At 58.0% G+C, this 25,447-nt stretch overlaps 2 protein-coding genes across 3 annotated transcripts; one reads left to right on the plus strand and one right to left on the minus strand.

The window, feature by feature from the left end:
* Positions 1–310: 310 nt before the first annotated feature.
* On the plus strand, positions 311–17,596 carry C12H16orf96 (chromosome 12 C16orf96 homolog). 2 transcript variants are annotated; one of them, XM_084818011.1, is made up of 16 exons: positions 311–2,542; positions 4,907–5,011; positions 5,497–5,577; positions 6,716–6,793; positions 8,936–9,083; positions 9,448–9,521; positions 10,015–10,125; positions 11,138–11,212; positions 12,295–12,459; positions 12,587–12,705; positions 12,959–13,021; positions 13,124–13,210; positions 13,899–14,058; positions 14,496–14,763; positions 14,909–14,995; positions 16,552–17,596. In XM_084818011.1, the coding sequence occupies exons 1-16, from the start codon at positions 2,117–2,119 to the stop codon at positions 16,695–16,697; spliced, it is 2,193 nt and encodes a 730-aa protein (XP_084674137.1). In that variant the 5' UTR covers positions 311–2,116; the 3' UTR covers positions 16,698–17,596. The 2 variants fall into 2 exon arrangements, with proteins under 2 accessions (XP_084674137.1, XP_084674135.1); XM_084818009.1 differs by having other exon boundaries at positions 14,496–14,995; positions 16,552–17,590.
* UBALD1 (UBA like domain containing 1) lies at positions 16,380–24,679 on the minus strand. Its single transcript, XM_084818012.1, has 3 exons — positions 24,458–24,679; positions 21,789–21,851; positions 16,380–20,555 (listed from the first exon to the last, which is right to left on the minus strand). The coding sequence occupies exons 1-3, from the start codon at positions 24,584–24,586 to the stop codon at positions 20,250–20,252; spliced, it is 498 nt and encodes a 165-aa protein (XP_084674138.1). The 5' UTR covers positions 24,587–24,679; the 3' UTR covers positions 16,380–20,249.
* Between the last annotated feature and the right edge of the window lie 768 nt (positions 24,680–25,447).

Here is a 25,447-nt window from a genome sequence, read left to right on the forward strand (position 1 = left end):
CCAAGTTCTGCACCTAGGAAAAAGAAACCAAATGCACAGTTACAAGATGGGGGATACGTGGCTCAACCACACTACAAGCGAGAAGGATCTTGGAATTGTTGTCAATCACAAGCTGAATATGAGCCACCAATGTGATGTGGCTGCAAAAAAGGCCAATGCTCTTTTGGGCTGCATTCATAGAAGCATCGCTTCCAAATCCCGGGAAGTACTAGTTCCCCTCTACTCAGCACTGGTTAGGCCTCATCTGGAGTACTGTGTCCAGTTCTGGGCACCACACTTTAAGAAGGATGCAGACAAACTGGAGAGGGTTCAGAGGAGGGCAACAAAGATGATCAGGGGACTGGAAACAAAGCCCTGTGAGGAGAGACTGAAAGAACTGGGCATGTTGAGCCTTGAGAAGAGAAGACTGAGGGGAGATAGGATAGCGCTCTTCAAGTCCTTGAAAGGTTGTCACAGAGAGGAAGGCCAGGATCTCTTCTTGATCATCCCAGAATGCAGGGTACGGAATCATGGGCTCAAGTGACAGGAAGCCAGATTCCGGCTGAACATCAGGAAAAACTTCCTGACTGTAAGAGCAATACGACAATGGAACCAATGACCTGGGGAGGCGGTGGGCTCTCCCACACTGGAGGCATTCAAGACGAGGCTGGACAGCCATTTGTCAGGGATGCTCTGACTTGGATTCCTGCATTGAGCAGGGGGTTGGACTCGATGGCCTTGTAGGCCCCTTCCAGCCCTACTATTCTATGATTCTGTATCCTATAGCCCAGGAGTGGGGAAGCCCTTTCAGTCCACAAGCTGAGTCCCATTTTGGAGAAGCCCCCAGGGGCTGCATTCCAGTGGTGGGCAAAGGGGCAGAAGGCAGAAGGGGCCAAAAATTGGAGCTCAAAGCTCTTGCTGCTGGCAACGAATCGTTAGGGGATGTTTCAGAGTTTCAGAGAGGGCGAAGTACTGCACAAAAGCTGGGAAAACACCAGAGACTGGTGGTCGGAGGAAAGGAGATGCGGCCAGGGGACGGGGACGGCCATCTAGAGTCTCCCAGGGGGCCGGCTTGGGACCCCACGAGGGCAGACTTTGGCACCCAGGCCTGAGCTTTGGCAGCCTTGCTATAGCTCCTCCACAGCTGTGTCTTCACGCGAGATCTTTGATTCTAATCTGGAGTCATCTTGAATGGGAAATACCCAGCGGAGGCTGGTGGCTCCGATGTCAGTGGGGCAGTGATTCCGCTCTGGGTTTCAGCCAGAACCAGAACCAGTCAGGGCTCTAAAGGATCTTTCCAAGGTGCTGAACCTGTTTGGGGTATGGATTTCAGCACCTTGGATAGCTCCTTTAGCAGTCTGGCTGGTTCTGACTGAAACCCAGAGTTGATTCACTGTCCCACTGACATCGGAGCCACCAGCCCCCCTGCTCTTCCACGGGTTCACCTGTCGTGTGGGCTCCTCCCGTGGAGGGCAGCGATGTCGGTGCAGCTCTGCTCAGCAGGACAGGCCCTTGGCCTGTGCGCAGAGCCATTTCTTTGCCAGTGAAAGCTACGGAGGGTGAGGATCCCCACAAAAGGACCGGAACCTGGTGGGGTTATGAAGATGCTTGGGAAGGTGTGTTGTGGCTCTGCCAAGAGCAGCCACCATGGCATCTTGGCCACAACTGACTCTGCTTTTACCAGCCACAGCAGTGGAGTGGCTCTGACTGGCCAGCCTCCACTCAGCTCTCTAGGAAGCCAGCCCCAAGGCCCTCTGCTCCCAGCAGACGGGCTCCTTGCCCCTGCCTGCCCTGAGCCCTCAATGGCATGCGAGTCTGCAGCTCATCTGGCTCCGATCCTAGTCACACGGTGACTCGCCCCGTTCAGGACTGGCCCGGCATATTCCTCCTCCTCGTCTTGTCTCTCTTCCAGAGCTCCCCGTGTTCCAGGTCTCTTAGCAACCAGCAGAAACTTTCCACGCCAAGCAGAACTCCCAGCAGCAAGACCGATGCTGCCTTCGGAGCACTCACACGCCCGCGCAGCAGCGCATTGACTCCAGACCTTTGGGGCGTGTTACTGCTGCATCCCCGCAACAACTGCTAGCCAGCGGAAGGTCTGTAGCCTAGCATTTTGAGGCCAGGAGCGGCTGAAAGCAACATGACCCACAGTATCTCCTTTGCGGAGCTGGTCAACCTGGCCATCGGGACGCCAGAACTGGGCAACGTCAACTTCAACGCCCTCCACTTATTCCTGCACAGCATCCTGGACCACCTCCACATACAGGACGTGAAAAAGGAAATCTCTGACGATGAACTGGACTTCATCAAGCCCCCCTTGGCCTTTCCTGCCTCTGTCACTGCCTCTGCCGAAGTGGTCCCCATGGCAAAGAAGTCCAGTTCTATCTTCCATCAGATGCATGAAAGAATTACGGCCCTCGAGAGGCAGCTGAACTTCCTGAATGATTCCCCTGACACAGCTGAGCTCCTGGCCCGCACCCAGGGAACCACCCAGCCTGCCCAGGACATGTGGCAAATGATGCAGCTGAAGAAGAAGATGGAACTGAATGAGGAAGGGATAGTAAAGGTAAGGCCCTCTCCTTTCAGGAGGAAGGTAGCCAACATCCGTCCTTCCTTGCCTGGGCTGCTTGCCAGGCCACCTGACCTTCCCCCACTTTGGTTTATTTATTCATTTCATTTCTGCACCACCCAATAGCTGAAGCTCTTGGCTAGCACTCCACAGCCCAAGCAAAGTAGCACTGGTAAGGCTGCAGTTTTGAAAGGTGGCAAACAAATGCATGAAATGGGTTTTTGTTAATTGCACGGTCCCGGCACTCACGAACAAGTGATGGACCTGGAATATGCCTCTGCAACTCTGCTAGTCCTTCAAGAATCTGCTCAAATGAAAAGAATCAGGCCTGGGGATCTGTAGTTCCCAACTGAAGTACATTCCTTGGCCAACAGTGCTTGCCTTAGCTCTTTAGGATCTCATCTTCTCATTTTTGGAAAGGGTCAAGGCTCCAGTTCTTGAGCTGGTAGAGAGAAGCTTTAAAAGAGGGATGGGGAAACTTTTTTGGCTCAAGAGCCAGAATGCCACCTGAGAAAACTTTTGGGGGCCACGTGCCAGCAGTGGACAAGGCCAGAGCCTGAAGTGGGCGGGGCCGTCTCTCTCTCTCTCTCTCTCTCTCTCTCACACACACACACACACACACACACACACACACACACGCAGAGTTTACGCACACCAACCCATCCACACGCACCATTGACACCCTTCTCAACCCAGCTGCTCCTCAGCTGATCCATGCCGATCAGCTCAGGTGTATCGCCATCCTCATCATGGGGCACTGGGTGAGGAAGTTTTGACCCTCTCTGCCCAGCACGCCATGGTGGGGGTGGTAATTGGGACCTCCCTGCTCCTCGGCTGAGGGCCCGATTTTTATCCCCATCCCAGCGCGCCGGGTGCAGAGGTTTCTGACTTCCCACCCAGTACGGCACGATGGGTCTGAGGGTCCTGCCAGCAGAGGGGGCATGGCCCGGGAGCATGCTGAGGGCCGGATTTGGGAGCCTCTTGGGCACATAAGGCCCATGCTGGAGGTTTCCCACGCTGGCTTTAACACCTATGGGACTTGTTTGCTGGATGGATGGTGTTGGGGTTTCACTGATCAGAAGTGGGAGGAGGTTTGCTGCACCTGCACAGCCCCGCCTTTTCTGTGCCCCCCCCCCCGCACCACAGGGCTGACTTCAGTTTGCAATGCTTATTCTCCACCCCACCCCCACCTTTTTGTCAACACAGTACATTACACAAATGGAGGAAATGTCTGCAGGTTGTCTGCTCAGTGCTGACTGATGAATCTGGGTCTTCTGTTTGCAAAATGCTGGCAAGCCAATGGCAGCGTGTGTGCCGAAGGCCATGCTTGCCAGGCACTGAGCACAGTCGGGGAACCTGGAGGCAGCTCCTGCTCCTCTTTTGCTATATGCGACTTCCGAACTTGCCCAGCCTGAGCATGGATGGAAAATGGTTGGTTTGTGCAGAACCAGGGAGGGCCTCACCTTTGTGGGGAAGTTGTGTGTGTGTGTGGGAGGGGGTCTGCAGTCACACGCCCCATAATGCTATAGCCCCAAGTTCTACCAGGTGGGATGTTTGGATTTTCTGCTTCAGCACCAAAATGCCTCAGTTCTATGGTGGCCAGGCGTCCTCTTTTACAGAGGACAGTCCTCGGTTTTAAGGGCTGCCTGAGGACCATCCTCTGTGTGAAGGGCTGTCTTCTCCAGTTCCAATTTAAAGATGAAGAGTCCCGAGGACTGTGGCCCAGCCACACTCAGCGAAACCACAGTTTAACGCGGAGGGGCTGCAGCTCAGCAGCGGAGCCCCTGCTTGCTTGCGGAAGGTCCCAGGCTCAGTACCCAGCATGTCCAGGCCTGAATGGAAAAAACCCAGCCTGAAACCCTGGGGAGCCACTGCTGCCAGTCGGAGTAGACGGTTCTGAGGATGGCGGGCCCGGCTCAGGACAAGGCAGCTTCTGATGTGTACATAAAAATCATGATTTCAAAGTTTGTTTTAAACATTCCACTATGTCTTTATTTGTTTGTTGTTTCTGTTTGCTGAATGTTTGTAAGTAGCCTTGGATGGCTCCCAAAAGGCTTTATACAAATGCAATAAGAATGAACGAACACTTAGCTCCTGAGCAGCAGGCTGGACAGGCAGGCAAACGGGTGACTAGGCCACCACACTATGCTGCGTTGTACTGTATTTCTATTTAAACGATAATTAGTTCTAAATTTGCGTCTATATATCTAAATTAGCATATGGAAATTTTATGTAAACCGCTGTCTTCTTTTGTCCTCTTTTTGGGCAATTTGTAAGCAGCCGCTGTGGCGGTGCGGAGTCCTCTTGGCTGTACCCCGAGTTTCTCCCTTGGGTTCACTCTTCTTGCCTTTTCCCATTTAGGCCATGAATATGTTGCAGGATCTGCTGGACAACATCTGCACCCTGAAAATGACCAGCAATAACTTCCAGGAGGAGCTGTGTCAGCTGAAGGAGAACTTCAGGAGAGTGAGTATGCCAGGGCCTTTCCAGAAGAGATGGGCCCGCTCCTGTTGCAGGGTGCCGACAAGCAGCGTCTCCTAGAGGGGGTCAGGGAAGGATGCCTGCCTGCAGAGGCCTGGGATACCTGCCCAGAAGGTCCCCTCAGATGTAGAAGTGCCTTTATTTAGAGCGTTTTTATCCCACTCTTCAGTGAAAAAGCAGCAGAGCAGCTTATATGCAGTCAGTAAAACAAGGCAAGACAGTCCCTGCCTGCAGGCGTATAATCTAAAAAGATATGACACGCAAGGAAAAAGTGATGAGAAGGGAGGAGGAAAACAAACAGTTTTTCAGCAGATGTGCTGGAACGGCCTCACTTCCCTTCTCATCTCCCTCTGTTTGGCCTGCTGGAATGGCTGCTGGTCTATAAGGCCTGTGGTTATTCAGCAGGCAAGGGAAGGTACCTTGCACATGTTCAGATGCTCTTACTAATTAGTAGTTGTTGTTGTTGTTAGCTCAATATGGACGAAATGAAGGAGCGAGTCATGCAACTGGATGAGCAGGCCAAGATGATGGAAGAGCTTAGGGGGCAACTGGTGAGTGGATCCCATGTGAGCAAGTGGCCAGGATGTGTTTGCTCTAGCCCTGCCCTTCTTCCATCGCTTGGCTGGTTCAGCGCCCCTCCCCGGTATGACCGCTCCCACTGTTCCAATATCCTCCACCCTGTGACTCTGCAGCCATTTTTGCCATTCTGCCATCCTTATCAGCATCACCAGTTGAGCCCACTCAGTGCCAGACGTTGTAGGCAAGAGAGCTGACAGGGGGATAAAAGAGAATCAAGGTGGTGGTGGGGAGTCAACTGGGTAACAGATTATGCAGAAATGGTGAGGAAAAGACATTGTGGAAGAAAATGTCTCAGGGAGGAGCCAGCCGGGGTGTCGGAAGGACTTCTTCTCCCCACCCCGCTGCTCCAACGCTGCCCAGCCTTGAGGTCTCCCAGGGAGGCTCTTTTCTGGCACCAAGCACCTCACCACTGGGACATGAGGGGCTATCAGGCCTTTGGAGCGGTGGTGCCCTGCTTTAAACGTCCTTCCCTGGTGTGTGTTCCCAGCATGAGTTTTACTGATGAGTTTTAGGTGCCAGGTAAAAGTTCCCCCCAGGCATTTTAACCCAAGGTTGTTGTTTTTATGTATGTTTTATGTATGTTTCTAGGTATGGGTGTGTGTGTGAGTGTGTGTATGTGTGTGGAGGGGGGGCATTTATCTGCTTTGTTTAATGGAAATTGTATTGACTTTCATTATTTGGCTCATCTTGACAAGGTATGACAGGGCAGGATATAAATATATGAAATCAGGCATAAATCAATACATTGATGAGGGAAGTGACTTATGTGGGGAGGTAGGAAGAGGGGCAGGCTTGGCCTGCCTGCCTGCCTGCCTGCAGAACACCCTGGAGGTGGGGCTGGAAAGGCGTGGGGCTGAGGGTGGCCTGGCCCAGGGTGCCAGGGATGAGAAACAGAATGAGGGGGAAGCGCCTCCAGTCTGACTGGGACTGTGAGGTCCAGGCAGCCCAGAGGGCCAAGAAGTGGAAGAAAACCTCACCAAGCTGGCCTCATCAGTGGACTGGTATGCTGTTTCTTGCTGCTCTGGAATCTGGCCGTTCTCCAGGTGGGGGCAGCGGATGCTGGGCTCCTGCACAGCCATGCTCAGCTTCTCTCCCTCTCTCTGGGCTCAGGGCTTCGTGAAGGAATGGGCCGCAGACCCTTCAGACCTGGTGCACTGGCGCTCCCTCTGCGAGATGCTCACAGGCAAGGTGGGTTGTGCTTGCCCTGGGGCAGCCAAACGGTTCGGCTGCAGAGGACAGGGAACATGCCCATGGAGCAGAAAGGTGGCCCTCCTTGCCTCTTAGGGCATCCTGAGGGTGAGACGCTGGAAGCCTGTGGAAAAGGGAGGGGGCGTAGCCAACGTCAGGGCCCCCTGCTTCCAATGCAGAAGGCCGCTGGCTCCGTCTTTGTTATATTATTTCCCGTAAAAATAGTGATTTCAGATAGCAGTAGATGGGGTGGGGGTGGAGTTCTCTGCTTGAGTCTCTGCCAATCACAGTAGGCAGTACTGGGCTAGATGGACCAAAAACCTGACTCACAGAATCATAGAGTTAGAAGGGGCTTGGAAGTCATCTAGTCCCACCCCCGTTCAAAGCAAGATGTGCAGTACAAGATGCAACTGCAGCATCTTGACAGATGACCCTCCAGTTTCTGCTTCAGGACCTCCAGTGAAGGAGAACCCACCACCGGCAGAGGCAGCTGCTTTCACTGTTGTGTGGCTTATTGTTTGGAGGGGTCTAACACGTAGTCCAAATCTGAGCCCTTGCCATTTCCACCCATGCGTTTTAGTCCAGCCTCCTGGAACGACGGGGAACATGTCCGCTCCGTCTTCCAGGCCCAGAGGCTGTCTTCCTCTGTATAGGCGTTGCTGGGGAAAATGAGCACAGGGTGCCCCTGTCCTCCTGGTGATGTTCTCAACGGCATCTCTTGGCCCTCGTGGGAGCAGAGTGCTGTACTACAGGGCTGGATCCTTCACAGCCTTCAGCGTCTTTGTTGCCTTCCTCTGGGGCTGCCTCGGTTCATAGAAAGCAGCCTCACCTGTCCCTCCTATGAGAGAGACTTAAAAGGGGCGTGAAAGCCGGCCGGATGATTCAGCTCTATTGAGTGGGTGGGTGACAACGCTACCTGATGTCTCCCCCTCCCTGGACAGGCCACAGCAGGCCACTAATCCTCTTCCTCTTGACCTTCCACCACCACTGGCCCCATAACTTTCTCTGCTTTCTCACAGCGACTTTCATGTTTCCTAATTCTGTCGGGCTTGGGCACAGACCACAGTAGCCAAGGAACCGTGGAAGTCACAGGACAGGCCAGCCACCCAAGCAAGCCCTGTCCCCCCCACCCCAGGCACAGTCCCGCCTTTCCTCAGTCTTTCCCACGCATGACTTACTTGGCCATTCTCAAGACTAGCATCGCAGCCACGGGGGCCAGAGAATTGGACACTCAGGACGCGGAACACGACACCCCGTGGCAATTTCTTTGCTGGCGCAGTGCCATTGTAGAACGCAGGCCAGCCTGGACAGGTGGGGAAACTAAGCCTGTGACATATCAAGCGAATTTAGGCTTGAGTCCAGATTTGATGCACCATGTCCCTGTCCAAGGCCAAGCTTTATCCACTAGAGACATTGGGAAGGCAAAGGATGGCTTTGCAAGGTCAGGGCAATGCGTGGGAAGAGCAACAGCAGCTGGGTGGATTTGTGAGCAAGGCTCTTTCCTTGCCCGGGGCGCAGAAGGGTGGATGGCTGGGGACCAGGGCTACTCTAGGGTGGCACGCAGCACCTTGCTTCTTCTCTGCCTGGTGTCAAAGCTCCCTAAGCAGCACTTCCAGCGGGAGTGGGGTGCGGCTGCTGAGGTTCCTCTTGGAGACGCCAGGAGTGCTGCTCACCACTCGCAAGATTCAGGGCTCAGGCCCATAGGTAACACATCTGCAAAAATGCTGCATATGTTGGTTTATTTGAATATGGAAATATAGATAGGTTTACTAGGATTTATTTACATTTCACAGAAGGCAAAGGCAGCCAATTAATTTCTCATCCAAATAATCTCACCCTGCCACAGATCATCCCTAACCGACAGCATTTCCCCCTCAAGCTTCATTGCCATGCTGGGGTAATTTGTGGAGAGGGGGCCCAGGGCTCCAGATGCTCAGGGAGATGGTGAATAGATCTGGGCCCTAGGAAATAGATTCAGGGGTGGGGCTACATGGGCCCAGGCCTAGCAACACCCCTGGGAAATGTGCCTTTCAGCACATGGCTCTTGCCTCAGCCTGAGTTCTCTTGTGGGCCGGGGGGGGGGGGGAGCGGCCCTACCTCAGTGCCCCCTCCAGTGGAGTGTTGTGTGTGTTTGTGTCACAGAGTTTCTCAGAGAAAGAGAAAGAGGGCAGAGAGAAAACCTCCAGGGAGATGCTTGCCGTCCTGGGCCAGCTGCCCGAGAAGCACGAGGCGCTCATCTCCCAGATCGCTCAGCTGGAGGCCCAGCTGAAGCAGTGTGGCAGGCCTGGAGGTGAGGCCTCAGGGTGGACGGGCAACCCAGGAATGCCCCTTGCATCTGGCAGTGGCGGTGGCAGCTGCTCCCAGCAGGGCGAGCTGTGGGGATGGAGCTGAACCCCAGCTGGGGCTGTCACCTTCCGAGCCAGAGACAGGACACAGAGGAGAGGCGGGGAAGGGGGGGCTTCTCTCAGCACCCTTGGAGCGATGGACGGCAGCTCCCTGGGCTGACTAGTGGGCCAGTCTAGACCAAAGCCCAGGGGCCAAGAGGAAGAGGTGCTCTCTGCATGCTCAAGGGCACCTTCTGTTCCAGATGCCTCAGATCCCCCAGGGCGAGGCCCAGCAGGCAACACCCTAGCGAGGCCTTCCTCTCCCCCCAGGTGCTTCTGAAATCTCACCTGAGCTGAAGTCTCTGCTGGAGCGCATGGACAGGATCCAGAGCCAGAACGAGCAGGTGACTGTGGAGACCTGGGGCTGGGGAGCTTCAGGAGGTCAGCTGCATCCCCCCACACACATATCAGTCCCCCCACAAAACCATGTGCACCATCCAGACCAAAGCATAGAATCTCGGGGCATGCAGAAACTTGGAGGCAGAGGAAACCCACCCAAAAAACAGTGTGCCAGGGAAGCAATCCCAAAAACAGCAATGTATTGTCCTAGTGCTTTGGTAATAAGCATATATTCTGACAGTAAATTAAATTCTCCAAGTGCCAACCCTTATGTAGCCATGAAAGCACTATCATGCACAGGGGGAGCTATCAGCATGCTTGGGGAACCCCAAAGTTTGCAGAAGCACAACACCTTAGGAAAAAATGTAAGTTGGGGGGCTGTAAGCATAGCCCAATGAAGGCAGAACATGCTCAGTGGCCGTGGGATGCTGGCTCTTGAGAGATGGCGTGGGGGGGCTCACGGCTGGGTCTCCCAGCTGCTTCCCTTGCATTCCTCAGGGAAAGGAATCTCTGCAAGGCACTTTGGACCAAATGCAGAAGCTGAAGGAACAGTGTGAAAAGCTGCAGAAGGGGGTGGAAAGGTTGATTAAGAACACCGCAGACATCCAGGTGAGCGGCACTTACTGGGGCAATTCCAATGCGCAAAAGTTGGGCACAGCTGAGCAGCCTGAAATGGAAGCAGAAAAACGTCTCAAGCTCTGGGATGGCAGTTTTGTTGGCCAATGTGGGTTGCACCTCTTTCCTCAAAGGGGGAAAGTGGGAGGGGGGTCCCCTCTTCCCAGACCCCCAAAGGGCCCAAACTACCTGCAGACTAACCCTCTTGAATGGATCTTATGAAGGGCCCTGTGGGGAGAAATCCCCCCATGTGAAATTGTGAGTGCAAGCACCCAACGCAGCAATGGATACTGGCCCAGCATATCCAGACTGCCCTGGGGCAAACAGAAATAAGAGCTTTGTATTTTATCTTTGCATTTTATTATTTTATCTTCATACTTTAATGTATTTTGTACACTGCCCTGTGATTTGATCATGAGGGGTGGTATAGAAATATTTTAAATAAATAAATAAATAAATAAATAAATAAATAGGTTAGGCCAAATATGTGTTTGTTGCATTTTGAAGTTCTAGAAAAAACAAGCTGTAAAATATTACATTTCACAAGTTGATACTTAACATTGTTGCCTTGGGGTTTTTTATTCTAAAAGTGTCTCCTTGGAACTGGATTTTAAAGCTGGAATTCAAAAGTTTCGGGTGTTCAGATTTTTTTCCTTTTAATTCCAGTTTTGAAGACGTGCCAAGTTTTGTTATATTTCTGCTTGGGAATAGTTTAGAGTATCTTTGTTTGCAATGTGGTGTGGTGTGACAGAAGAGTCACCATCATAGGTTGTCCAAGCGCACGTGCATGCAGTCAGCACACCCACAGCGCCTGCATGGCAGGTGTCCGAATGCCGTTGCAGCCCAGGACTCTGCAGGTCCAAAGCAGTTGGTTGGCCCTGGAAACTCCCCCTCTGGTCTCTGTCTTTCCATGGGGCTCCCATCCTGCTGTGGGCTCATGCCTGGGCTGGGGTGTGTGTGGCTACATGGCCCTGATACTGAAGCATGGTTTTCTTCCTGTCTGCAGACTATGCGCTGCATGTTAGAACAGCTGAACATCACCAAAGCAGACAAAGCCCTGATACAGGAGGAGATGAACGTGGTGAGTGAGCCACCTGGAATGGGGGAGGGGGCCTCTTGTATCCATCCATGAGTCCAGGTGAAGATTTTTGTTAGGATACCCTTTCAGGAGTGGCTGTTCCCTTAGCTGATGTGTGAGAGAGATTTGGGAGGGTTTGGGCATTCAATGAGGTTGCTTCTTCCTGAGCCGGAGTCTGTCATGGAAGGCTTCCAGCAGGGGTGGGCAGAAAGTAGATCTCCTGATGTTTTGGACTACAACTCCCAGCATTCTTGACCATGAGCCATGGTGGCTGGGCCTGATAGGAGTTGAAGTCCAAAACATCTGGAGATCTACCTTCTGCCCACCCCCAACTTAGAGGACACCCCAGTCAAGAATTGAGACAAGAGCTGTTATTGTTCCTTCCAATGAGAAAATGCCTGACACACACCCCAATCCCTAGATCCTTCACCCCGCACCCACCCATAGAGGATCTGGAGGAGGGCTTCTTCCTGGGCCCAGCAGGTGCTCCCTCCCAGTTCCTGCTCCTGGTGGGCCCTGGGGACTCACTGCTTCTCCCTGATGTGGCTGCAAAAAAAGCCAATGCTATTTTGGGCTGCGTTAATAGAAACATAGCTTCCAAATCCCGGGAAGTACTAGTTCCCCTCTACTCAGGAGAGGGTTCAGAGGAGGGCAACGAAGATGATCAGGGGACTGGAAACAAAGCCCTGTGAGGAGAGACTGAAAGAACTGGGCATTTTTAGTCTTGAGAAGACTGAGGGGAGATGTGACAGCGCTCTTCAAGGACTTGAAAGGTTGTCCCAGAGAGGAAGGCCAGGATCTCTTCTGGATCATCCCAGAGTGCAGGACACGGAATCATGGGCTCAAGTGACAGGAAGCCAGATTCCGGCTGAGCATCAGGAAAAGCTTCCTGACTGATAGAGCAGTACGGCAGTGAACCAATGACCTAGGGAGGTGGTGGGCTCTCCCACACTGGAGGCGTTCAAGACGAGGCTGGACAGCCATCTGTCAGGGATGCTCTGACTTGGATTCCTGCATTGAGCAGGGGGTTGGACTCGATGGCCTTGTGGGCCCCTCCCAACCCTACCCTTCTATGATTCCCCCAGAAAGCGGACAAGAGCGCGCTGGAGGCCAAAGTGAACCACGGGGAGCTGCAGTCTGCCACCACCCAGCTGAGCGAGATGATGCAGGACCTGCTGCAGAAGATGTCCCTCCAGGACAAGGACTGGCAGAAAGCGCTGGAGAAGCTCTTCTCCGACATGGACTGCAAGGTAGCCCCTCTCCTGCAGCGGCGCTGGCTCCGAAGGGCTTCTGTCCTTGCACTGCGCGGGGCCCTGGGAGCGGCAGCGTGTCCTGCCCCTGGGCTCAGAGGCGTGCCGCTTTCCTTCCGCCCCACAGCTGGACCGGATGGCCCTGGACCCTCTGAGCAGGCAGCTGGAGGAGGTGTGGAGGCTCGTCAAAAAGTACCTGAGCGAGGGGCCCCGCTTCGATGCAGACAGCGCAGCTGGCTTTAAGAAGTGAGGGCCAGGCCGGGGGCACACGGGATCGCCAGCGGGCCGGGGGCAGACCTGCACCTCGCATTCCGGAGCGCGAAGCCGGCTCCGCTTTCCCCTGGCCTGGGGCTCTCCAGGGCTGGCCAGGGGGAGGGAGGGAGGGAGGAGGGGCTGGTGGGGCAGAGGGGGGCCCCTCCAGCGAGCTCTTGCCCTGCATGACGCGCGGGAGGGGCAGCCAAGAGACCGGGGGCAACCTGGGCCGCTGTGTGCATTGCAGGCAGCTCTTTGAGAGGGTGAAGTGCCTCTCCTGCGACCGGCCGGTGACCATGACGACGGGGCCGTGAGTATGCAAGAGGGGCCTTCTGGGCTGCGGAAGAGAAGGGGGGCAGCTGCGGGGGGGGGGCCGTGCCCTCTTGGCTTCATCTCCCTCCCTCCTCGGCAGGCACATGGTCACCGTCCGGAAGGCCACCCCGAGGCCTCGTCCCGCCAGCGCCAATGGCTACGAATACCTAACCCGGCCGCAAAGGAAGTGAGTGCCGGTGGGGGGGCGGCTGCGTCTCACTGGCAGCAGCCTCACCCAGAGGGGCCAAGGGAAGCACTCCCAGCCTTTTGAAATCCGCCACGTGGCTGCACCTTCCTGGAGCCTGGAGGCATTGTCAGGGCTGGCATCAAGGGTCGGCCAGGTCAGGCGCTTGCCGAGAGCCCACAGTGCCGCAGGGGGCCCCTGGCAAGGGCCCCCTGAGCTGCTCCTCCGCTTTCTTCCACGCTGCAACCTGCTCGTGCGCCCGCCTCTCGCTCTGGCCCAGGCACCGGTGGTGGTGGGAAGGGCAGGAGGTGCCGGGGCCTGCTGGCTCCCCGGTGGTCTGTCAAGCCAGCAAATGATGAGGCGGAGGAGCGCTGGGGCTGTGGCAGCGGGAAGGCGGACTCCCGGGGGGGCGGGGCCCTGGCCCAAGGGCCCCCAGGCCTGGAGCCAGCCCCTGGCAGAGGAAGTCTGTCTTTTGCGCCCTGTGTGCTGCCTCTGTTTCCCTCCCATGGTTGTGCCCAAGGTCCCCGAAATGTCTGGGGTTTCCCACGCGATTCTCCCGCTCCCACCCAGTGCCCCTCCTCTCGCAGGACACTCTTGTCTCCTGAGCCCAGGAGAACAGTCTCTGTCCCAGGGGGCCTGCGGGCAGCAGCCCGTTGGGGCTGAGCCCTGTGCCCACGGCTTCCCTCCTCAGGGAGCTGGAGCCCATGGAAACGAGCAGCAACCCGCCCCCGCAGACCTGCTGGCAGTGCCAGGCCCACCACCAGGCTTGCACCATCAAGCGGCTCTCCCGCTCCCAGGACCTCACCACACTCTACCCCTACGGCGACCCGACGGCCTTGACCTACGACAATGTGAGCGGCCGGTTGGCTCTCCTGAATGCCTGTGGCCCCCGCCCCCCCGAACAAGGAAGAAGCTGGAGGGGTGGGAGCACTGGCTTGCAGAGGGGTGGCAGAAGAGAAGGGTGGTCCGGCAGCGGCTGGGCAGATCGTTCCACAGGCGCAGCAGCGGTGTCCCCCCACATACCCGCCTCTGCCGCTCCCCGCGTCCTATGTGCTCATTCATCCTGCAGAGCGTTCTGATCCTGCGGCTCGGGCGGGAAGGGGCCCCGGGGCGGCTCGCAATCAGTCAGCGGCAAGGCCGCGCCTGCCGCAGGCCCGCTCCAAGGGGACGCGGCCCGCGAGGGCCGGGCGCGGGGAGAGCTCCTGCGCTCGGAGGCGGGATGCCCCTGCAGAGGGGGCTCCACAGAGCCAGTTCGTTCGTTTTATTTATCATCCACCCCATGGAATAGATTTCGCCAGGTGTGTCACACTATATAGCAGTAGTGGCGACAGCAGCGGCAGCTGCTGGCAGAGCTCCCGCCTGCTCCTCCAGGAACGCGCCGGGCGGCGCCCGGGCCGGGCCCCGAGGGGAGCAGCCGCTCAGGCGGCCCGCCCGCGCCGCGTCTGTCTCCTTTCAGGCCGAGGTGGACGTTCTCGGCGTCAACGGCGTTCTCTACAAAGGCCGCGTGAGCTCGCGGGCGGCGGAGCGGGCCCTCGCGCTGCAGCGCGCACTCGCAGGTGCGGCTCCCGACGGGCCGGGCCGGGCCGGGCCCCGCTCGCCCCGGCAGCGGCCTAGCCGAGGCCAGGTGTCCCCTGCGCGAGGGCCCGCCGGGGCGGGGGCCCGGCCGCCGGCTGACCGGCTCCTGGCTTTCTCCCAATGCAGCCGTGAAGCCCCCGCGGCCCCCTTCCGGGATGCGGATGGAGCGGGCGCGCCCCGCCCTCGCCGACGCCAGCGCCTCGCCCCGCGCTGGTGAGTGTGCCCCCGCGGCGCGGCGCGGCAGGCCCGCGGGCCAGGGCCGGGGCCACGCCCCGCCCTCCGGGGGCCCCGCCCCCGGGTCCCCAGGCAGCCCGCCCCCGCCGGCTGGGGGTCCCAGCCTCGGTGCCGCTCCTCTGCCCCCTCAGAGGCCGAAGCGCCCCGGCGGAGTTCCCGGATGGAGGAGCGCGGGGCTCTTGGGGCCGGGGCTGACCCGCCCCTCTGCCTCTGGCCCCGCCCGCCGCCGGGAGGCCCCGCAGTGGCGCTCGGGCCTGGCGGGGAGAGGCCCCGCGGCCCTGCCCGTCCCGGCCGGGCCTGCTTGGCGGGGGCCGGGCGCGGGAGGCGCCTCTGCTTCCCGCTCCGGGCAGGAGGCGCCGCCCGCGGGCGCAGGGAGGCCCGGGCTGCCCAGCGGCCGCTCGCTCGGGAGCCCTTCTGCGGCGGCAGAGGCAGCCGTCGTGGGCGGGAGGAGGGGGCGGCTCGGAGGGGGCGGGGAGTTTGTGGGCAGCCTGCCCCGGCCGGTGCCCTCGCGTGGGTTGGGCTGCAGCCCCGCCTTCCCTGGAGCGCCGCGGAGGGCTCTGGCGGGGCACGAGGGCTGCGGCGACTGGAGGCCTGGGCTGCATGCCGCTGTGGCTGGGGGTGGAGGCCGGCCGCCTTCCGCGTGATGATGGAAACCTGTCTCCGGGTAGCTCCATGCCAGCCTTTCCCAACCCGGAGCCCTCCACATGGCGTGGACCCCAACTCCCAGCTGCCCAGGCCAGCGTGGCCAATCGGCAGGCATGCTGGGAGTTGCAGTCCAAAACATCTGGCAGGCCCCAGGTTGGGCGAGGCTGTGCTAGGCCCGGAACAGCTGAGGCTCATGGCTGGCCCCTTTTCTGGACCTCTGCTGTTGCTTTACATGTATCTGCACAAGGCCAGGAGAGAGGGCAGGCTGGCAAGCCCCTGTGCAGACCCTTCCCTGCCTGGGCAAAGCAGACCATCCAGCTGAGGCCTGTAAGCCCAGCATGGTGCAGCATATTGATGGCTAAAACAGGTTCTCCGAGGCCTGGGTTCAAGTCCCTCTCCTGCCATGGATGCTTTATCTCAGCCCTGGTTCTTCATCTGCAAGACGGGGATATAAGGGCGACTGCTTTTGCGCTCCTGTCCTGTTTGCAGGCTTCCCATTGGGGCATCTGGTTGGCCACTGTGGGAAACGGGATGCTGGACCAGAGAAGCCTTGGGTTTGATCCAGCACAGCTCTTCTTAGGTTCTTAACCCTACTCCACAGGGCTCACTGGAAGCACAGGAGCTGCCATCTGCTGGGTCCATCTAGGCCAGTATTGTTGACCCTGGCTGGCAGCAGCGGCTCTCCAGGGTTTAAGGCAGGGATTTTTCCTGCCCTACCTGGAGATGCTGCTGGGGATTGAACCTGGGACCTTCCGCGTGCAAGCAGGGGCTGTGAGCTACGGCCCCTATGAGACCAAACCCAGCAGACGCTGTAAAGCCCTGTTGTGAATCTGGCGGCAGCAGCAGCAGCGGGAGGCACTGAACGCTGGCCTCTCCCCTCTCTCTCAAAGCTTCCTCCCTCCGGAGAGTGGGGTCGGCAGCAACCGGGAGCAACCGGCAGCAGCAGCAGCTCACCGTAGAGTCCATGGATGGGTTGGTGACCTCGAGCCTCAGCCAAAGCCACATCCAGAGCGGCAGGGGGCTGGCAGGCCTGTGAGCGGCCCCAGTGCCCAGCGGCAGCCCTCCAGCCGGCCTGGCCTCCTCTCCCCAGCAGGCAGGGCGGTGAGGCAGAGTAGCTCCAGGGCAGCCTGGCAAGGTCCCGCTCCTTCCCTCTCAGTGGGGCTGGTGGGCTGGCTGGGCGCACGAGCGAGCAAAGAGGCTCTTGACGTGGCACCTGCCCTGGCAAGCAGCCCCGGCTTTTAAGGGAGCCCGCCACTCAACCTTCCCACCTGGGGGCTGGACCTCGGCAGCAGGCGCGGCCTGCCCTGGGATTCACCCAGTCAGGAGTCCTGGCAGGGAACTGGCTTGGAGCATCCACCCTCCAGGAGCTGCTGGGATGTCCGCCGGAAAACTCCATCGCCTGCCTTCTCGGCTGGGGGCGTCTGGGGCCAAAGGTGACATGGCGGTGGTGGCTGTGTGACTCTTTGCATGACACACACACACTCAATGTAAAGCAGAGGTCAGGATGCGTGTTGGGGGTACCACTTTAAAGCCACGTGGCGGAGAGCGGTGCTAGGCCCCCCTCTGCACGCCAGCCAGTTTTCTCCATTCCTGCCTCGCTTCATGTGCCAGAGCAGGACATGGGGAGAGGTTCGTGCTTCCCTCCTCCGTGAAGGAAGACACCCACCACCGCTTCATCTGGGAAGAGGGTGGACACAAGGGAGGGGGGCTTGCTGCTGCTTTGGCCCTTTTGCCAAGGGGAAAGGACAGCACAGATTCCCCCCAATGTACAGAGCACACATTCTGTCCCCCTCCCTGTTCTTCAAAGAATTGACTCCCTGCATGGGACCCCTGGAGCTACTTCTGATTCTACCCCTTGCAGTGGCCGTGAATTAGGGAAGAATTTGTTGAGTGACGAAAGGGATCCATAAAGTCTTTGTTTTTCTTTATTATGTGCTGCGAGGTGTTGCTTACTTTTTTGCGAGGAGCAGGGAAGGGATCTTGGGCTGCTGCCTGCCCTCCCCTTCCCCAGGCCCTCTGGCATTGGCAGGGGAGGGAGGGCTGGCACATTCTGGGAAAGGCCACTTTATGCCCCAGAGGCGACAAGGGAGATCTCTAGACAAACACTGACCTTCCTAACAGATTTGAACTTCCATGATTAAAGGGCCAGCCCAGCCTTCCCCAACCTGGTACCCTCCAGATTTCTTGGACTGCAGCTCCCATCATTCCCAGCCAGCTGTAATGGCTGGGGGATGCTGGAAGTTGTAGTCCCACACATTTGGAGGGCACCAGGCTGGGGAAGGCTCGTCTAGCCAGTTCAGGCCACTTGGCTCTTTAAGGGATTTAACTAGGAAGTGGATTCCTTCCTTCCATTTCTGTAATGCCCAATAGCCAAAGCTCTCTGGGCAGTTTACAAAGATCCAAGCCACAAAAATACAGGCTGGACTTTAAAACCAAGTTGGTTTGCTCCCAGCAGGGAGCCAGAGTCCCAGACCCTCTAGATGGCGCTGTTGGTCTGTCTCAGAAGATACCGCAGGGGCAGGGCAGCCTTCCCTTCCCCAGCCTCCAGATGTGCAACACTATCCCTAGTCAGCATGGCTATTATAAGATTTGCAGTCCCACACGTCTAGAGGGCACCAGGCTGGGGAGGCTGATCCGGGGGTCCTCTGGAGCTCTGCATCCCATCCCCCATCCAAAGGGTTAACATCTCAGCAAGCCATGTGCCAGCAGCCTCACAGATAGTGCTCAGATTCCTGTGGGTCTGCAACAAATCTCTGCAGCGGGTCAACAGACCCACAGCCTGGGAGAGCAATGACTTTTGCAGCAGCCCTGCATGCAGACTTATCCTCGGGGGGGGGGGGGCTCTCAGGGAAGGAAAGAGAGGTGCCCCTGGGTCCTCTGCAGACATCCAGTGGCTGATCAGGGCTGCAGCCCTGACCTACCCTGGCCACTTGCAGGCATGGTGGGGCCAGAGCAGCTCTCCCTGAGACAGGCCCTGTAGTGACAGCCAGCCCACAGCCCAGCCAGCTTGGCAGCCCACACTCCCTGCTCTCCAACCCCGTGGATTTTGCTTCCTGAAAATGGTTACCTATGTGTGGTAAGACCTGGGGCGGGGGGAGAACAGGATGGCCAGCTGTCCACTGGGAAATGCATGCTTGTTTAGAAGCTCCCTTGCTTTCAGACCCTGTGAGCTCCCTTGTACCCCAACACCACACAGAACCAGCAGCAGCTACAGCTGTCCCTTGGGGCTTTCCTGGGGACTCCAACTCACACAAAGACATGGCTGAGGGGAAGTTTGACACAGAATTTCAAGGGGCTTGCCCCAGAGAGAGAGCACGTGCACACACCTGGCTCTCCAATTTTATAGGTAGGGCAAAAGCAATGGAGGTGGAAGGCCCTTGACTCCTCCTCTGTCATTTCTGGGGCAGCTGAGCAAGCAACGTCCGTCACATGGGCCCCCGACACCCTACCTGCCCCCTTTCTGCGCTTTGCCCTTGTCTGCTTCCTTTGGCACTGCGTGCAGAGGCAATTCCCACCCCCCACTTGCCCACGACTGAGGAGACGAGGGGCTGGCCAAAGTACTCCCAGAGGGGACCTCTGAACCAGAGATGCCTAGGACTGAGGTGCGGGCCCACAGCGTGGCAAGCCCAAGGAATGGGCCCTCTGCTGAACAGCACCGTGTCTGTGTAGAACATGGGAACCTGGCCTGGGGCACAAGAGCAGCAGGGAGTCCCACAAGCAGGCCCAAGTGCGGCAGCGTGACCCTCCCGCCCATGGTCCCCAGCAGCAGGTGCCCACAGGCAGCCTGCCTCCGGCAGTGAAGGGGGCCAGTGCCATCAGGACCAGCGGTCCTCCAGAGCCGCCTCCGCTGGGAAAGGGAGCCTGCATGAAGCAGGGAACCCTCACTGCCAGCACTGCCCACTGTGCCTCACCCAAGCTGTTGCACAGACAATATATGTCAGAAAGAATTTAATCCACAAAAAGAAATGCGCAGATTATTAAAACTGAACAGTTTGAAACAAACGAGCCCTGCGCTGATTTCTGGGGGATGTTTCGATCGTAGCATGCAAACTGGTCCATGTCTGGCTGCGGCTGTCCCAGACAGAGAGGGGAAGATGCCTCTGCAAGGCTTTCGTGTCTTCTGCTGGGGCGGGGGTGGGGGAAGCGTTTCTTGGAAACCCAGCGACCCCGGGAGTGCCCCCCCTGGCCTGGGCGAGCGCCTGGCGCCCTTTGTCCTGCAGGTGGGCTTCCGAAGCAAACTGCAGAAATGCTTCCTCCCTTTGGGAGTCCGGAGAAAGGTGCAAGGCTGCCCACAGTCTCCTTCTGCACAAGGCATCGGGAGGTAGAAACAGGCCCTCCACCCAGGAAGGTGAGGCATTGTTTGAATACAAGTCCCCCCTAGTGTGTGTGGGGGGAGAGCAACACACACCCGGCCACCTCTCTCCCACAGCCGAAAGCAGGCGCCCTCAACCTCCGGATCCAGGCCAACCCACCCAAGGCAGCTCAGGGCCTGCTTGTCAGCTGAGCTGTGAGTCTCTGAGGCCGCGAGGGGCACCCTCACTCCCTGGAAAGGGAACGCCGGCCCCAGGCCTGGCCCGGCCCGGCCACTTCATCTCTCTGCCTCCACAGTCGCGCTGGCCTTTGGCTTGGAGCTGGCTTGCTGGGAGGCGCTGCCGGGCCAGCCCGTGGGCTGCGCGGGCATGGCTGGAGTCCAAGTGCTTAGTGGCCCTGGAGGGGAGCTGGCAGGCCAGGCTGAGGGGAAGCCTCCGGGTGGCGGGGGCGGCGGGGGCGGTGGGGTCACCATGGAAGCTGCAGGGCTGCTGTTGAAGCTCTCTGAGGCCTTGAGGCGGGAGAACATGGTGAGGGTGTCAGGGAAGTTGGGTGGGGTGGCTGGAGTGTTGGCAGGTGTACACATCTGGAAAGAGATGGAGAGCATGATCAGAGGAAACCCACACCAAGCATCCCCCCCCGGGGGGCCTCCCCTCAGTTTTCCTGTGCTATCCTCATCTGTTTATAAAGCACCTAATACGGACTTCTAGGTGATGCCCATTAAGGAAAAAGCAGGGACAGGGCTCTGCCCCACAGGCTTACAATCTAAAAGTGGAGGAAAACAGCACAAGGAAGGGGGGAAGGACCGTAGCTCAGTGGCAGAGCCCCTGCTTTGCATGCAGAAGGTCCCAGGTTCAGTCCTCAGCAGCATCTCCAGGTGTGGCTAGGAAGGAATCCTGCCTGAAACCCTGCAGAGCCACTGCTGCCAGTCAGCGTTGACAATACTGAGCTAGATGGACCCAGGGTCTGAGTCAGTAGAAGGCAGCTTCCTGTATTCCACCTCTATTTTTTCATTGAACAACATTCCAGTTTTATCTTTCATTACTTCCCCAGAGTTGTTTTTCCTCCTTATCCTTTATCTCCTGCTTTTGTTCTTTGTGTCTCAATATTTCTTGCAAACCGGGCACGGAGCTTCTCTCTTTCTAGTTAGTACTGGGAAGGCTTTAGCAACAGAAGTGTGTGTGGGGGGGGGGCATGGATGCTGCACAGCTGGTCTGAGCCCAAGGGTCTCTCTGCCCCCATGGGGCCAATCACAATATTCTCCATTTGGTCACGTGAAATTTGGTAGAAAGCATCAGCCTGTCCCTGCTTGCAGTGTGTATATTTAGGGATGGTACCTGTTTCAATGCTGGCGGCTTAGCCTAATCAAAGTGTTGTTGGGATGTTTTTTGAACTTGGACCTGGGTTCAAATGTCACCTCAACCCACTGGGTGGCTTGTGATGCAGGTCACAATCTCACTTTCCCATCTGTACAACCGGAAGGCTAATGGCCTACTTCCCAAGACTGTTGTGAAGACAATGCACAACATTAAAGGATACAGCAAGAGATAGCAGCCGACTACTTTTCCTGGTCTTCTGAGCTCTGGCTCTTTCTCATGGGGCAAGCAGAGATTCTGGCACACCAGGTTCAACTGTGACAAGCTAAAGCTTCTCCCCTCTGCCACCCCCCCCACTTCTACAGTCAAAGGGGTGGCAGGCAGGCAGGCAAGCACCCCCCTCCTTGCCTTAAACCTCACACCCCAACTCCTGGAAATATTGTATGTTTCATCCACCCTGCAGCATCTCAGGGAGGAAATTGAGAGTTTTGCAGGCCACTTACCATCTGATGATGGGGGTGGCTGTAGGGAATACTGGATTCCTGGAAAAATGCACTCAAGGCTGTCTGCAGAAGAGAGGGAAAGGGGGAAAGGTAACAGATCCTCTTCCTCCTGCTGGCTTGCAGGCAGGGCTACTCAGCCACTGGACACGCCAAGGCAGCTGTTGAAAGGTACTCTGGGCCAGAACCCCCCCCCCCGCAGGGAGGTGATGGAGCACAGTGCATGGAGGAGACGACCCCCGCCCAAAAAACCACTAAGCTACAGTCAATGTGGCTGGGGCTGAAGGAGAAGGCGAGGGTGACATTCTCAGTGCTAGCTAAGCAAGATTTGGTGTGGTGAGAGGACACAGCATTTTTCTCTAAAATCCCCCATCTCCCCGTTGCCCCTGGAGGCTGCCAGCATACCTAAGACCTGATTTTTAAGTTCCCCCTCCCACCACCAGTCAAGACACCTCTGACAACAGCTGGAAGGGAGTTCATGGACTTTGGAAGCTGACATGGACTGTGTGGGGGTTCACGAGGCCATGGCAGGGAGGGGAATCGTTCACTCACAGCGGCTGGTTGCCGACCACGAAGGCAAAGAAGAGCAAGCCTCTGTCACAGGCATTGGGTAGCACTGACGGAGACCAGAGCAGGAGGATCCCTTGATCCCTCTCAGACCAGGACAACTTTGAGCAAGGAGCCCTCAGCTGTGCCTCACATGTTTCCCTTCCATCTCCTTAAGCATCCCTCATGCATAGAGGATGCGTCCATCAATGATGGCTAAATGGGACCTCCATCATCGGAGGCAGTCTAACTTTGCACAGCAGTTTAGCTGGGACAAACCACTGGAAAGGGCAATCATCTCCAGGCTCTGCCTGTGAGCTTCCCACAGGGGCATCTGGCTGGCGCTCTCGGAAACAGGGCACTAGGGCAGATGGAACTGTCAGTCTGGTCCAGCTGCAGGGTTCTTCCGATTTTCTTACAAAATGCAGAGCAGGGAAGGGTCCTCCGGCACTGAAGGGGAAGGCTCTTCAAACACGCTGAATACTTCCAAATGCAGCGAATCGCACATCTGGATTCCAGACAGGTTCACATTGGTAAACAGCTTCCGGAATCCTGGGGTTGGTCATCTTGTGAGGCCATCCACGGATCTCCAATCCCCAGGCTACCTGGGCAAGTGACCAATGGTGGCTAGGCTTGAAACTGGGTTGTTTGCCATGTAGACATGCCCCCAAAGCCAGCTGGCAGGTGCTGCTCTCAGGCAGTGCTAAGCCAGATGGATTTACAGTAAAGGGAGGAGGAAGCCCAGCTTCCCTTGCAGGGAAAAAGGGGAAGAAAAAGGATCGGCAGGATTGGTCCCTAGCAGTGCCAATCAATGGGATGAGTTGCACCCATTGGGACTGTGGGAACAGGGAGGTGTGTCTGCACTTTCTTACCTCCTGCTCAGCCAAGACATATCAGGGAAAGACGCTGAACTTTCCACACCAGAGAAAAGTATGCAGGGGTGAGCAGGGCCCTGCCCCAGAAAGTCCAGAGGGCAGGAGCAGCTCCAGTTCAACTTGCACCTGGGTCAGAACTCATGGGGGGGGGGTGGACACACACCTTAGGATACTGTCAGCCTATCTTACAGGGTCACTGTAAGAATTACAAAGATAATGTGCATGAAGACTTGGAAGTGCTGTAAACTCTAACTAGGTGATGGGGCTAGGTTTTGTTTATTATTCCTTTCTATCCCACCCTCCTTCCATCGTGGAACTCAAGGTGGCTCCATGGGGTTCCCGGGGGTCTCCCTCCAAGCACTGACCAGACTAGCTCCAGCAGGGTGGCTGTCTCACACGCCTTCAGATGATCTCCGAGGCCCCTTCCAACTCTGTGATTCTATGAACTACACTTTATTAAGTATCATGTGCTAAAGACATGCAATCAAACCCGGGTTTTGCGGTAAAAAATAATAATTGTAGTTTGGACGATCAAACGTACTACTCTAAGCTTTTAGCCAGCCGCTCAAGGAAGCAGCGGGTCCTACTGTAATCGCTTTCGCTGGCATTCACCCGCTTGTTTCTTTGCTCCCCTCCCTCCCTCTAAATTCAGACTGTAAGCCCCGTGGGGCAGGGACCTGCCTCTGGCTTCCATTGCTCTATAATGCACCACGCAAATAGTAGTAACTGGAGCCGCGCGGATCCCGCCTGGTTGCCCGGGCAGCAGAAAGCGCGCCTCCGTCGCCGCTCCCCCTCCAGGCTACAGCAGGCCTGGAGAGACAGCAGTCCGACGCGGGCCGAGTGCACCCACGACAGGAGACGCGTGCGATGCGCTCTGCACATGCTCGAAGGGGCTCTCCGCATTATGACTTCCCAAGTCGCAGCAGCGCCCCTGGCAGCGAAAACACATTCCGGGGCCGAACCCCGCTGAGCTCCCGCTCCAACCGAGCCCCACAGCTGTGCTGTTGCCCGCTGCCCGGAAGCGAGCGCTTGGCGCCATCCCGCTTTCGCCCCCGCCCCGGCCCCAGATTACGTCGCGCGCGCGCCCCGCGCGAGAGAGGGGAGGGCGCGCGGCCCCGCCCCGCCCGCGACCGGAGCGGCGCCGCCGCCGCGCCCCCCCGCCCCAGCAGCCGCGGCAGATGGCGCCCTCGCCGGCCAGCGGGAGCCGCGGCCGCGCCCCCGCCCGCCCCGCCGCCGCGGGCCTCTGCCCACCTCGTACTGCCAGTGGGCCGCCTGCAGGAGCTGCCGCGCTTGGTCGGCGGCGCAGCCCGCGGCCACCACGAACTGGTTGACCATGACCTGCTGCTTCAGCTCGTCGGACACGTTCCCCGACGACGCCATGGCGGCGCGCCCGGCCCGGCCCGGCCCGGCCCCGCCCGCGAGCGCGCGAGCCTTCAGCGAGCGGCCATCGCCGGCGGCTGCCCCCGCCCCGCCGCTGACCCGACGGCGCCGCCTGACTCACTCCGCCCGGCTGGGCAGGCGGCACCGGGCGGCGGCGGCGGCGGCGGCCGGGAACGCTGGGAGCTGTAGTCCGCGGCCGCTGCCTCCGCCTCCTGCGCCGGGAGAGGCGCTGACGCGGGGCCGCCTCCGCGGCCCCTCCTGCCCTCGCCGCGCCGGGGCCGCCGCGCCCCGCCGGGCAGGCGAGCCCCGAAGGGGTCTCCCGAACCCCTTCGGGCGGCCCGCGCTCTCCTGGCTCCCCTGCCCCGCGCCGGCCAGTTCCAGTGTTCCACCGAGAGCGCGGCTCTGGCTGAGTCCTGCGAGAGGCAGAGTCCGCACGACCGTGTGCAGAGGCGACGCAGGAAGCGGCGGGCCTCGGGCGACCCTCGGGACAGACTCGCTTGCCGCCCATTTGCTTGACTCCAGGACCCCATATTTTGAATGCAAGCCCTTGCCCGGGAATGCACGCTTCCTGAGCATGTGCAAAGAGCCTTTACCGAAATCTATGTGTTTGGTCTCCTGGCCCACAGAAGCTCTTCACCTCTTCTCTTCAGCAAAGTCCGGGCAGGCCACAAGACGTCAGAGAAGGCTTTGTCCTGCTCCTCCTCTTCTCTTGCTTTGTCCTGCCTCAGTTTCCCTCCTTCTGTTGTCTCCCTTGTCTTGTTCCCCCCACCCCAGATTGTAAGCCCCACGGGGCAGGGGGCTGTCCTTTCACCACCTACGTGGAAATGGTTAATAAGAACTCCGTTCAGTTCAGGTCACAGG

Source organism: Heloderma suspectum, chromosome 12 (assembly GCF_057233095.1).
Source record: "Heloderma suspectum isolate Gila_16-S chromosome 12, 16-S_ref, whole genome shotgun sequence".
In the NCBI taxonomy this organism is placed as follows: Eukaryota; Metazoa; Chordata; class Lepidosauria; order Squamata; family Helodermatidae; genus Heloderma; species Heloderma suspectum.